Source organism: Rattus norvegicus, chromosome 8 (assembly GCF_036323735.1).
Source record: "Rattus norvegicus strain BN/NHsdMcwi chromosome 8, GRCr8, whole genome shotgun sequence".
NCBI classification, from domain to species: domain Eukaryota; kingdom Metazoa; phylum Chordata; class Mammalia; order Rodentia; family Muridae; genus Rattus; species Rattus norvegicus.
In genome coordinates, this window is record NC_086026.1 from 104,949,777 (window position 1) to 104,964,505 (window position 14,729).

The following is a 14,729-nucleotide window of genomic DNA, read 5'->3' on the forward strand; positions in this document are numbered from 1 at the left end:
AGGGGAGGAGTTCCACAAAAGAAAGCCAAAAGAATTAAAAGATAAATCTTTAGAAACAAATCAGTCCAGTAAGAGAATATTTTTAACACCAACAGTCATAATCTAGCAAAACAGTGCTGCAGGTTCAAGTCTAAAACATGATCTAGAGCCCAGTTCTCAGGGTTTCTGAGGGTTGGGGGGGACGGGAGGGAGGTGTTAAACGACCCTTTCATAGGAGTGGCCTAAGACCATCATCAGAAAACACAGATTTACATTAAGATTCGTAACAGTAGCATAATTACATTTATGAAGTAGCAACAAAAATAATTTTATGGTTGGGGTCATCACAACATGAGGAACTGTGTAAAGGATCACGGCCTTAGGAAGGCTGAGAATTGCTCAATAGTTTAGAATACTCGTTACTTTCTCTTGCAGAGGACCCAGGATTCCCAGGATCTACATGGTGTGTCTATAACTCACAACTCTAATCTCAGGGGATCTGATGCTTTCTTCTGACTTCCACAAGCACCAGACATGCATGTTGTGCATATACAGACAAACAGACAAAACTGTTATATACATAAAATAAGTCAAAAATAAAGTCGGAAGAGTTAGGAGCACTTGTTGCTCTTGCAGAGAACCAGGGCAGTTTATAACCACCAGTAGTTCTGAGGGATTGATGACTTCTTCTGACTCCTTGGATATCAGATACACATGTGATGTACATTCATTCAAGACACTCACATACATAAAATAAATGTATCTAAAAAATCAAGTCCAAAACTAATCAAGAAAATAAAAAGTCAGAGACTAAGGATGTAACTCCATTAGTAGAGTACTTGCCCAACACTGGATGCAGAAGACATAAAGATCAAAAGTTTAAAGTCATCCAAAACTACATAGAGAGTTTGAGGCTAGCGCATTAGACCATGTCTAAGAAAAATGGAAGGAAGAGAGCAAGAAGAAAGGAAAGAAGGAAAAGAAAGGAGAGAATTTGTTTAAGCTGGACATGATGTTCAGGCCTATAATCCTAGTACTCTGAATAAATCAGTCCAAGGCCAATTTAGGCTACACAGTGAGTTCAGATAGCATGGGCTACATAGTAAGATCCTGTCTCTCAGAAATGGGAGAGGTGGTGCCATACTTCCTACTTCCACTCAAAACACAGCTAACCACTAAAAAGTTGAGCCATTTTATATTTTAAGATAAAGCTGCAATCATAACATATTAAAGGTCAGTTTCAAGCTGACAAACTATTTTTCAAACTTAAATCTCCATGTTGCGTGCACGTGATAAATAGAAATTTCAAGCCTTGAATAGATTCTAATTTTACTATTTTTAACTAGTACTCAGTCTGTCAATTCAGTACTACACGCTCAGACTCAGTAATTCCTGTTTCGTTCATCTACCTCCGTAAGGCAGCTTCTGATGGTGCTGTGCAGCAACTCTCTCCAAGCTAACCACCATGTTGGAGAGCAAATCTCCAGACACAGAATATTCTACTATGGAGGTAAACATTTCATCCTGCAGAGACACTTAGAAAATAAACAATCCAAAAGCTTCAGAAAGTACCTCAAACTAACCAGATACCCTACAAGAGACTAAAAGTAGTGAGGACTGCTAAGAGATATTCTGGGCCCAGCCAAGACAACTGAAACAGACCAGTACCCAGAAGACGCTCAGACCAACTGCATGTAGCTGTTTTGAAATCATTTCTGTTCCTGTAAATAACCTCTATTCCACACTTCTGTAAGTAAAACCAATAAAACACATTGGGTCACCAAGCTGAACTTTGCTGGTATCTTCCTGTCAGTTTCCTACCTAGAGTAAGTAAGTAGACGTCTGCTCACATAGACATCTCCATAGAAAGGGTTACCAAGAAATGATTAAAAAAAGAAAAAGGTACTGGAGCAGGCAAAACAGGTTACCAGGTAAAGGTGCTTGCTACCAAGTCTGACCATCCTTAACAAAGGATGATCTCCAAGACCCAAATGACAGAGAAGAAAAAGCAACTCCTTCAAGCCAAACTCTAACCTCCAGCCAGGTCCACATACATTCACACACAATAAATAAAATACGTTTTTTTTAAAAAGGAGACAGGTATTGTCACAGCCACACAATGAAATATAATCGTTGTCCTCAAATCCTCACATGTATAAACATGCAAACAAAGTAAGGGTCAAATAATTTTTTTCTTTTTTGTTTGTTTGTTTTTCAAGATGGGCTTCTTTGTGTATAGTCTCCCCCCCCCCCCCCCCCGCCCTGAAACTCACAAAGATCAACCTGCCTCTGTATACTAAGTGCTGGAATTTAAGGCATGGGCCTCCACTGCCTGGTAAAATAACGTATTTTTAAATAAACTTATTTTTTATGTTTAACAATATCTCAGGTTAACAACCATAGGTTCTGTCTCTCTGCTTTGAAGCAGAGCTACAATGACTCCAAAACCCCTCCTGAAGCCATGCAACAATACCTTAGCAATAGGAAAAATGCAAACGAAATTCTGTTCATTTCTAAAATATATGCTCAGTGTCTACCAGGAAATATTAAAAATGAAAAGTGTGGAACAATTACATAAAATAAAAGGGAACGTGGAAGGGCAACCCCCCATCAAGTCCCCCTAGCAAGAACAACTACATATACTGTGTACATCATGAAATTAATTTTAAAGCTAAAAAGAATTCTAGTGGTTTATGTATTTTGTAATTAAGAAACATTAATGAGGCCAAGAGCATAACTCAGAGAATGCAGACATATGCCACAACCGGAAGACCTGAGTTTGATCCTCAGAACCTGGTGTTGGCCTCTGACTTTCACATATGCAGCATGAGGGTGTGCATGTGAACACACACACACACACACACACACACACACACACTTTTGTAAAAGATAGAGAGTCCACCATTGTCAATGGCAAAAACCCTGCATCTTATACAAAATTAATATTCCCTTCAATGTGTAGAAATGACTAATAAACACCTCTATCCATATTAATGGAACTTTAACTACCATAGAAAAAGCATGAAATAGAAGTCTCTACTCACTTAATGTACAGCACAGAATAAAAGGTAAATACCTGTTATTTCTAGAGAAAGAAATCAACCCTGGAAATTCCAAATACTAAGGTCAAAATGACCTTATATTCTAATAATGTCTAGACTTACATTCAAAATAAATTTTAAAAAACAGCAATTTCAGCAGTCATTATGATAGCTGATGGCTTAATAATCCAAATCAGTGCTTTCTAGGACTTTAAAAAAGAAAAGGGAGCTGGAAACAGTTGACATATGCCTATAATCCCAACTCTGGGAAAATGCAAGGAAGGAGGATCAGAATGCTGAAAGTTATAGTACAAGTTCAAGCCAGCCTGGGCTACGTGAGGCCCTGTCTCAAAAACCTAGTATGGGGGCTGGAGAGATGGCTCAGTGGTTAAGAACACCCGACTGCTCTTCCAGAGGTCATGAGTTCAATTCCCAGCAACCACATGGTGGCTCACAACCATCTGTAAGAGGATCTGATGCCCTCTTCTGGTGTATCTGAAGACAGCTACAGTGTATTTATATATAATAAATAAATAAATCTTAAAAAAAAAAAATTTAAAAAAAAAAAACTAGTATGCAGGATGGATGGATGACATATATACAGACTTAGAAACTGAAGTAAGGTTCGCTATACATTTACAGATAGTAACTCAATCTTTATATCAGCCCTATAAAGATATTTTTTCCTGTAATAAAATGAGCAAACCTGAGGCTCAAGAGATCAGAAAATCTGCCTTAATATTATCACAAATAGACTTAATTACTAAATCAGGATTTGAATCTAAACGCCATTTGTTTTCAAAATCTATAACCTTGCTACTCCAACAATTTTCCATTACATGGAAAAATCCTGGCAAAACTGAATCTAAATATTCCCTTTCCAGACACAGTAAGAAACCCTTTAGTGACATCTAAAGGACTATAAGCTGACAACATTATCAATGGAAAAATCCAACAAGTTACTTAATACTTAAAAACTGCATATTCAGAGTCATAAGCACCTATACATTCAGAGTCCTGAGAAGTATTCCTTTAGAAGGAAGTCTGAACACACACTTTGAAAACTCTTAATCTATCCAGGCCTCATGTAGGGAATACTTAATGCTTTGAGAAGAAAAAGAAAAAACAAAGAGTAATTATGGATGTGGGCAGCTGTTTTTGTCTTGAGTTTGAGGGAGGAGTGGCAGCATGAGATACCCTTTCATTTCACCTTCTCCCCCACAAAGGTGAGGAGGGAAAATCTACTGGAGAAAAAGGAAACTGACTTACAGTAAAAGGTCTGGTGTAAGCACAACCAGAACTGGCCCCCTACCATAGTTTCACCGGACTAGTAAATGTCTAGTAAGATCATTATTACCATTTGCAAAGTAAATATGGGGCAATCATTCCGCAAAATGGCAAAAATTTTAAAATAAATAAATAAATGTCAGCCTTATTGTAAAAAAGGCAAGTTTGGTTTGTTTCTCAAACCAAACTGCAAATGCAAGCAGATAATCCTACACTTTTAAGTCCCTAGACTCTTTTTACGTGTTACCCAACTCTTGTCTCTGCATCTAAAGCCTCACAACTGGTTTAGTAACGAGATAGGGATGAGAATCTCAAAGCAAAATAATATTAAGTAAATAAATAAATAGGACTAAACGTGATGGCCAAGATGGCAACCAATACCAATTGTTAACACAACCTTACTAAGTAACGCTAAACTACTTTCACAGCTCAACGGTTTTCCCAAGCAATGCACAGAGCTCCCTGTAATCTCAAATGCAAGGCACTAGCCTTTGGGCAATTTCCAGGTCTACCGTAGTTTTCCTTTCCAGTGGAAACCCCACATACGGATAGAGGCCCTGAGTCTGCGGCCCTCAAAAGTGATGTTCACTTTTCACTTCTTGGGAAGTGAGGGGAAAGCCACATGTGAAGTGTGGCACTAATCCAGAGGCTCAGAGAGCGGCTCTCTCCGCACGTCCCAACCCCAGGCCCTCCATCGGCGGGCCTCTCCCACACACTTGCAACCGTCCAGGCTAATTTCCTGGAAGGTAATGAGAGAAACTGAGTAAGGCCAGGAGCGAGTGAGATCCAAAATAAAGAAGGGGGATGAGGGAAAGAAACAGACACTTAAGATCGGGAACCTTCCCGCCTCTCCCAGTCGCTAAGCCGGAGGCCTCCGAGGGCAGCAAGCTGCGACACAAGGACACCGGACCACTGTCTGAATCACTGGTCTGACCCCAAAGTCAAACGAGAGATAAGCCCCGCTCGCCAGCAGGCACGCTAGTGTGGGGCTGAATCTCAGCCGGGACGGACGCGCGCTCTCGGGCCTCTCAACCTGCGCACCTTGGTGCAGCGGTGCCAGGCCCACTATGGCGAACAGGCCTCAGCCCCTCACCCCGGTAAGCTCTCGAAGGCCAGGGATTTCTGTAGGCTCCTGACCACAGTCAAAGACCCACTGACTGACGGAGATCTCTAAGAGAAACTACCTTTGAACTGGCCTTCTGAGATCCGCCTGGCGTTTTGTCGGCCATCTTGAGCTTTGCTCCTCCTTCAGCGGAGGCAGCAGCGCGGGTGAGTCGAGCACCGAAAGAACAGATATCAGCGGAGCGCGCCAGAAGCCTGCCAGGCCCAGTAGCCGAATGCCGAAATAGAGAACTCAGAGGCGCCGGGCCGCGTGACTTCCGCGTCAAGTCGCTTCACGCGCCCCGCCCATCCCTCTGGTCTTCCGGTGAATTGCGGCGTCTAGTCACGTCACGCGCCTGCGGAATTTAGGAACTCTCCTTGACCCGACTTTCAAGGCCATCAACTGATAATTCGGTCACTCTCTTCCTAGAGCCAACCCTTGTTAGATGCGAGCGTGTTCTACTTCCTGAGGGGGAAAGGAAGATGCTCTTTTAAAAGAACTGCAGTAGCCACGTGAGCCGGGCGTCTCAGCTCAGCTAATAAGTCTGACGGTCGAGACACTTGTTTGCGTCACGACACCTCGGGAGCAGACCTTGGTGGGAAGGCAAATTTGCTGTCTGCTCACGTTAAAAATGGTGAGCATTGACTGCAGAGTTTAGAAAAACCAGAGTAATCGGATAAAAAGCGTTTAGGACATCTGAGCATGGTACCTGCGGAGACTTGGGGGAGAGGGGTCGTAATATAGACTCTGGTCTAAATCGATCATTTGTGTATTGTTTATTGTTATTGTGCAGTGCAGGCACGCCCTAGCAACTGTGGAGATTAAAGGACAACTTGAAGGAGTTGGTGGGATCCGGGGATTGAAATGAGGTTGGCAGGTTTGCTTGGCAAGCGCCTTTTTCCCTCTGAGGCTTCTGGCTGCTAGTGCCTGTTTCTTTGAAGTGTAGTTGCAAACGTGTAGCAGAAGATGGCTTTGAACTGCTGATTCTCCTGCCTCAGGTCCTGGAGATAAGTCTTGGGCCACTACACCTCAGCTTTTTGTTTATTGGAGGGGAACAGGAGCAGGAGATGGTCTGGTTTTGGTTTTTTCCAGACATAGCACCCACCCACCCACCTCCCCAACCCACCCACCCACCCACCCCTGGCTGTCCTGAGCTGAAGACTAGGTCGGCCTCAAACTTGAAGATCTGCCTTCCAACTGCTGGGATTAAATGTGTGTGCCACCACCTAGATTTCAATTACAGATGAGGGTCAGTCTGAGAGAAGAGGCTCAGAATTGGAGAAGTGTGACAGGATTTGAGAATGGAAATGAATGCATTTGGGCTAGAGGACACGACAGTATTCTAGTGTACTTTCATGTATAACAACCATTACTTTCTGATCATTGGATTCCTGTTATTATTGCTTCTACCCCTGCTAGCCTTGTATATACCTCAGCGCCTGCCACCAAACTTTATTGACCTTTTTAGAGAGTTCAGCAATGTAGACCCCTGGAAATTCCCTGATCCTCCGACCTCCTTCACTCTACCCCCATCAATCGAAAACTAAACTTCAACTTCTGTATGGTAAACATACTGCTTCTGTGTCTCCGTCTGCTCACTCTACTCCTACACTCAAAGTTCATGATTGCTTCCAGCTCCCTCCCCTACTGTTCCTTTCTTCAGCAGCATTTACACACAGGGTTACTTTGCAATCTCCTTTTTCCCAAGTTTTACACTGTACAGCCTTATGTCTGTCTCTGCAAGTCACAACACGGTGGAGGCTTTTATATATTAAAAACAGCAGGGTTCCAACAATGAGTTAAAAAAAGATCTTGAAACCTACCCTGCCACATGCCTATCAGAGCTTAACTTAAAACATTCTGCATCCTGAGGCTAAAATTCTAACTGACAACCACACCAGTTACCTGAGCATCCTGTGTGAACTCATTCCCATCCCCACCCTACGCCTGGTCAGCTTGATGTTTTATGGTGACCTGCATAACTGGTTGTACTGACACATTCCATAAGGCTTTACTTTCAACTACCTCTATCTAGGATGCCTCTCCATTTTCTGGCCTGGTTCCAGACTGACCTTGAGCAAGCTTTCTTTTGAATCCGGAGCCTGATTAAGAACTCAAATGGCCTGTTCCACAGTATCCCCATGAGGTCTTTTTTTCCCCTAAAGAACAGCAATTTAAATACCAGCACCCCTGTTCAAGTGGCTCCCAACCCCCAACCACCTGTAACTCCAACTACAGAAGCTCTGACACGTTCTTCAGGTTACCTGGACATGAATGGACAAGCATATATATGAAAAGAAATTTTTAAAAATGGTTGTGGAATCTTATATTGAAAGTGACCTTGAATGTATAATTGTTCCAGGCTGACAGTGTAGCTCAATTAGTAAAGCCCTTGCTTACTGAAGTAGAAATTTCGGGTTTCTTTGGAAATTCAGTTATGTCATGTGTTTTACTAGGGCAGACAAGTGAAAGGATGTTTTGCTGAAGCAGACAGGAGAAAGGTCGGTGATGTCTGCCTCGCTAGTCTTTGCTGATGATCCTCATCGGTTCATCTTGTATTGTGTTGCTGATCTTTGTCATGATCTGGTAAAGATTAGCTCGCCAAAGAACTTCTAATGACATTCCAGCAGCTTCCTGTCACTTCCATGGACTCAGGCCGACCGGCGGGAGTCTCTGGGTTTCTTCTGGTTGGAACATCAGTTCCTGATTTGGAAGTGGTGTTTTGCTAGAGGACTGAACTGCTGACAACGAAGATTGGAATAACCCCAAAGAACTATTTCTAAGCAGGTCCACAATCCCCGTTTCCTAGTAAACTTTCTTTTCCACTACCTCTGGCAGGTGGTAGGCTAGGAGGGAGGTTGAAGTGTTTAAGAACCCTTATTAAAGTAGGCTTTGAAAAATCAAAGCCAAAACCCACTGTGCTGCTTAATTGATACTTTATTCAAGAGACTTCCGTCCACCATAGGAGTTGAACACAGGACCTTAAAGGTTACCTTTTCAGAGAGTCTGGCCAGCAAGCCTCCTCCTCTCTGCCTGACTCTGCACCTCCCCCCCAGCACTTAAGTTATGAATTCATGCCACTGCAGCTGGCTTTTTCTGTGGGTGCTTAGAAACCCAAACTCAGGGTCTCATGCATAAACAGCAAGCGTTATAACCTTTGAAACAGTCCCCCAATTTTTATTTATACAGATAGCTTATTTTCTCACTCAGGTATACAGTGATAACATTTTCAAGTAACTACTAGTCCAGCAAAGCAGTCCTTCGTAGTATAAACATATCCAAGAGTTCTTTTTGGAATGAACAAGTGTTTAAGAAAAGAAAGACGTGCCGGTTGTGGTGGCGCACACCGGTAGGATTTGCTGAAGGAGGCAGAGGCAGGAGGATCACGAGTTCGAGGCCAGCCTGGGCTACACATAAAAAGGGGTTGGGGATTTAGCTCGGCGGTAGAGCACTTGCCTAGCAAGCGCAAGGCCCTAGGTTCAATCCCCAGCTCCGGAAAAAAAAGAAAAGAAAAAAAAAAAAAAAAAAAAAAAAAGAAAGACGTGGTAATCCAAAATTATCCACAGATTGTATGAAAAACAGGTATCTGACAAGCAGTAGACATTTTTTCTGTACATTTGGAGATGCTACTGGGAATGGTAAGATAAAATTTGACTGTAGTGAAGACACATAATAGAATTTATCATTTTAACGTTCCTTTTCTTAAATAAAAAAAAAGTACTTTCTCTTCAATCCCATGTACCTGTGTGTGGATATGTGCATGCCCACACAGGTCTGTGGAGTTCAGTCTCCTGTGAGTTACCCAATATGGATTCTGGGAATTGAACCTGGGTCCTCTGGCAGGGCAGCCAGTGCTCTTAACCACAGAGCCATCTCTCCAGCAAAGGACGTCCTACTATCCTCGTGTGGGGACCCATAGAAAGACTGGTACTGTGGGAGTCCTCCCACTCCACACTTTTGATTTTTCACCTTGGAAGTATGTTTAGAAGAATCAGTGTGACCAGGCATGCAAAAAGTGACTCCTCTGTAAGTGAGGGACAGAAGAGATCAAGGCTGGAGGCCACAGGAACAGTTCACAAGGAGCAAATATTCCCTGTACGTTCCTGGAGGCATGGAACAACCAATTCCATTTCAATTCAAGGTACAAAATGGTTTTTAACCTCTGGGAGAGTCTAGCGATGGAACAGTTAACTAGCACTTCTCCATAGACACGGAGAAGTATCATGATGCTGTGGATAAAGCAGACAGTCCTTGCTTTGGGGTGTAGTTTAGTTCAATCTCCCCTGATGGCAATTTGGCTGTAGCTATTAAAATGTAATACACATGCTGAGAAGCCAGTGTGTGGCCAACAACAACCCCAAGTATCCCTGAGTCTGCCAATATGGGTCTTTCAAGTACAGCCACACACCCTAAGAATGCTATGTAATGTGGGCTTGAGATGCCACGTCAGTGTTGGAATGAGGGGGAGCCTCTCGAACCACATGGGGCTTGTGCAGCTTCATGGGGGAAAATAAGGAAGGAGGCATGGCACAGAAACGCGCGTCAGTGTGTGTTTTTTTTTTTAAATGCATGTGTAGATTAAAAATACAGTACAAGCGTGGCAGGTGGCCTCTGACGGCCTCCAAGCTAGGTCAGCCCCTCATTTGAGTCCCTTCCCTTCAACGGATGCTTCAACTGGTCTCTGTCAGATTATAACACTGACAGGCTGCCGTTCCAAGAGCGCGCGCTCTCTCTAATGCGTCCAGTTCCCATGTTTGCTCTAATGCATCCAGTTCCCGGGCTCCCATTGAGAGGCCCATGTGGCAAAACTCTGAAGGAAGGCTCAGGCCAAAAACCAGGGACCAAATGAATCAGCCTGTCCAATAACCTGTGAGGAGATTTGTCCTGCCAGCAGGGGGCTCAGCAGAGCTACAGAGGACTTGCACCAGCTGGTAGCCTGCCACCAGCCTGTCTCAGGAAGTCCCCACTAGAGCCAGCCCAGTTCTGAGGCAGGGGGAATACGAGGCTTTAAAGTAATGCTTGTTGTTTGGCACCAGTGAAATGTTGGGTCATTTGTCACACAACAAATTACCCGATGTAATGTAACAAGGTCTAATTGTGAAGGCACACACTATTCCTTTCAGAACCGGAAACTCTACTTGGCACTGAGGAAGAAGACAAGATTCTGGGGCTCAGAGTGGCGGGACACATACTCTCTTACTGTAGCTCTTTTTCACTTTGTTTGGAGATGTGTCATTGCTTCAGATGAAGACAAAAGCAATGTTTAAATCACTACACAACAGAAGCAATTACTGCTTTCTGTGTTGATATGTTTCACGAATTCTCAGGGGTATTTCTGAACGTGTGTGTGTGTGTGTGTGTGTGTGTGTGTGTGTGTGTGTGTGTGTGTGTGTGTGTGTGTTGTCCCCACAGGTCATAATTCTATCGTTTCATTTTGAGTTGTTTTTGAGATGATGTCTTACTATGTAGCCTACTTTGGCCTTGAACTCCCAACTCTGAGTGCTGGGATTCAGGCACACAGTATTGTACTGTGCATAATTTTTTTTCTTAAAAAAAAAATGTATTAAAGAGTTGCAACATTCTCTTATGGAGACTTTTTTTTCTTTAATGTAGATCATTTCACACATCTGTATGCCGTCCTCACACAGGAGCCACGCTAATGCTCTTGTGTCACTCCAACTCTAGCACCAGTAGAGCCTGAGCAAGCACAAAGACTAAGCCTCATCTCCAGCCCCCATTGCCAGCAGCAGGCAACGGGAGTACGCAGCCCCCATGCAGGCCTATTTGAGATGTGCCGGGGTATGGCTGCCAATTGAATGGTGGGATTTTTCAATTGAAAATTTATATTTCTGTATAAAAGTTTGAGGATACTGATTTTTAATTTTTTTATTTTACATGTGTATGTATTTTGTCCACCTATGTATGTGCACCCCATGTATGCCTGGTGCCTTTGGAGGACAGAAGAGAGCACTGAATTTTTGAACTGGAGTTCTAGATGGTTCTAGATGGTGATGCATGTGCTGTGAACCTAACGCAGGTCCTCTGCAAGAGCAGCAAGTACTCTAACCACTATTCTTCATAATATCATTAACATTCTTCAATAAACAAAAATTGGAACTCTTACATGTGTGTATGTATATGTGTATGTGCACATAGGTGTATATGTATATGATGTGTACATATATGTGACATATATGTATATCTGTGTATGTGTGTATGTATATGTGTGTATAGGTATATGTGTATACAATGTAAATATATGTATATGATGTATGTGATGTATATGTGTGTGTCAGTATAAGTATGTATGTATATGTAATATATTGCATTTGCTTACATTCACAGTCCACAAAGCAGTGGACTTTTCCTTGGGCACCTTTCCCATCACTGCCTCTGGAAAAGACTCCTTCCTTTCCCTTTTTTCAGTGAACACAAGAACTGCCTTCCTTTCATCTCCTCTGCTTCTTGGCTATTCCCCTGTGCTGCAGCTGCACCCTGAGCTCCAGCTCTCCCGCTAGGCCCTGTGGATTTCTGTCTGGGCCCTGACTGGCCCCTCATGTGATTAACTCCTATGAGGACCTGCTTAGTCACTTCCCAATATCCTTAGCTTACTCTTGGTTCAATCCTCTCACCCTTGGACTACAGCAACTGGCCCGTCACTATCTGAATTCGATGCTTAGTTTCAAATGTGTTGTCATATACCATGGTATAATTTTTTTGTTTTTAATGCCTTGGCAGTGAGCAGGTAAGGGTTGGAGGCAGGAGACTGACTAGTGGCACAACATACATATATATGCTCCACCCTTCTTTAAGACTAGAGGGTTGATGGAGGGCACTTCCTAGAAACCATCCCAGCAAAATTTTTCCCCATGTGGCCAGAGATGTCCATGTTAAACCAACCAATGATCAGAAGAATACGATGGCTAGGATGGGATTATACAGAACACACTGCTGACATGGGGATACATTATCTGATCAAAATCTAGGCTCTGCTGAAAGGAGGAAGAGTAAAGGAGAAAACACACCCTCTCTCTGTGTTTTTTGTTTGTTTGTTTGGTTGGTTGGTTTTTTTTTTGTTTTTTTGTTTTTTTGTTTTTTTTTTTTTTTTTGAGGCAGGGTTTCTCTGTCTGTCTGTCTTTCCTAAAACTCACTCTGTAGACCAGGCTAGCCTCAAACTCAGCAATCTGCCTGCCTCTGCCTCCTAAGTGCTAGGACTAAAGGCATAGCCACCACTGCCCCACCTCTTTTTTTTATTGTGAGGACCTACCCAGACTCACTGGTTCCTTAAATCATTTAGCTGAATCGCGTATATTATAATTACAAATTTTTACATCATTCCTGCTGTCCACGGGTCGATTTTTGTAAATTACTACCGGTGTGACCCAAATCCAGCACAGAACACTGATTTTAGAACTTTAATCATTGCTGGCACCAGACTTGCTGTTTAAAAACATATGTTATGGGATCTGAATAAGAAGAGCAGTAGGCTACTAGCTCTTCAGGTAGTCACTCAGAAACGGAGATGACAGAGTTTCACCTGGCCCCACTGGCCTTGAGTGGATTTGGAGGGTAAATAGACCATGAGCTGAAAATCCAGGCACGCTGTGTGGGATAAGAGGCAAAGAGTCTAGACCCTGCTCCATGGTATGGGCACATGAACATAGCAGCGTAGTGAACTTCAGTTTTTGGGATCTCAGTTTCCTCAAGTGTAAACTTGAGATAATACTGTGCTGGCTGGCTTTATGTCAACTTGAAACAAGCTAGAGTCGTCTGAGAAGAGGGAACCTCTATTAAGAAAATGCCTCCCTAAGACTGGGCTGTGGGCAGGCCTGTAAAGCGTGTTTTAGTTAGTGGTTGATAGGGAGGGCCCAGTTCATTATGAGTGGTGCCTTCCCTGAGCTGGTGGTCCTGGATTTTATGAGAAAGCAGGCCTAGCAAGCTACGAGGAGCAAGCCAGTAAACAGTACCTTCCATGGCCTCTGAATCAGCTCCTGCCTGCAGGTTCCTGCCATGTTTGAGTTCCTGTCCTGGCTTCCTTCAGTGATGCACTATGATGTGAAAATGCGAGCCAAGTAAATCCTTGCTTTTTGGAGAAGGAGGGGGACCATGGTGTTTAATTGCAGCAATAGAAACCCTAAAAAGAATACTGACTTTAATAGGTGTGGCAGTTCATGATCATAATTCCAGAACTGGAGAAACTGAGGCAGAAAATCAAGATAAGGAGATAGAGAGATGGTCCAGTGATTAAGAGCCCTGGCTGCTCTTCCAGAGGACTCAGGTCAGAAAGCCTATTTATTTATTTATTTATTTATTTATTTATTTATTTATTTTTGTTCCATAGTTTAAGTTGACCTTGAACTCCAGATTCTTGTGTCTCGACTCTTGAATACTGGAATTGCATGTGTGTTCCACATACTCAGCAGGAAAGCACATCTGGGGTGGTTTGAATAAAAACGGTCCCCATGGGCCTCCTGTTTCAACACTGGCGGCCCAGTTGGTGGAACTGTATGGGAAGGATTAGGAGGTGTGAACTGGTTGGGGAAGGTGTGCCACTGAGGCCTCAGCGTCACTCCCTGTGTGCCCCCTGCTTCCTGCTTGTGAGCCGTGAGCTCTCAGTTGCTCTTCCTGCTGCCTGCTGCCATGTCTTTTCTCTGCCATCACAGACTCTAACCCCCTGAAACTGTAAACCCAATTACATGCTTCCTTTTATACGTTGCCTCGTGGTGTTTTGCCTCAGCAGTGGAATCCTAACTAATATAACATCTCAAACCAAACTTTACAAATATAAGCCATAAAGCAAGAAACAGATGCATTTGATCACACTAAAAATTAAGAATTTTGTGTTTAGAAACCATCATGACTTAAAAGTAGAGATTAACAGAGCAGGGCCTGGTGGTACATTGTTGTGGTTTGCCCTGGAGTTATCTGTATTTTGATGCTAATTCCACTGCCCCAAGGACTGCTGCCTAGTCACTACTCAGGAATCAGGTGACTTCACCAAAACCTCCCCCATTGAATTTGTAAAGTACAGGTTAGAGGCAGGTACAAGATAGAAGGAGGCCTGTCATTGGAGAAGGAAGGATGGGTGGGAGAGAAGTTTGAACGAAGAGGAGGAGACTGGAACGAAAAGGGAGGGAGACAAGAGGGAGCGAAGCAGTGGCAGGACAATGGAGGCTGTTGTAAAGATCTCGCTCTGTGTATTTACAGGTTGTTATCAATGTTCTTTTTTTTCGGAGCTGGGGACCGAACCCAGGGCCTTGCGCTTCCTAGGTAAGCGCTCTACCACTGAGCTAAATCCCCAGCCCCGTTATCAATGTTCT

At 43.3% G+C, this 14,729-nt stretch overlaps 1 protein-coding gene across 5 annotated transcripts in view; it reads right to left on the bottom strand.

Annotated features, from left to right (window-relative positions):
• U2surp (U2 snRNP-associated SURP domain containing) overlaps positions 1–13,866 on the bottom strand; it is a 65,063-nt gene extending 51,197 nt beyond the window's left edge. For 2 of the 5 annotated variants that reach the window (XM_006243554.3, XM_039082560.2), the window contains exon 1: positions 5,492–13,866. In XM_006243554.3, the coding sequence (XP_006243616.1) occupies positions 5,492–5,536 (45 nt within the window). In that variant the 5' untranslated portion in view covers positions 5,537–13,866. The remainder of the gene's footprint in view (positions 1–5,491) is intronic. The other 3 variants (XM_039082559.2, XM_002729954.7, XM_236501.10) reach the window with 3 other exon arrangements.
• Between the last annotated feature and the right edge of the window lie 863 nt (positions 13,867–14,729).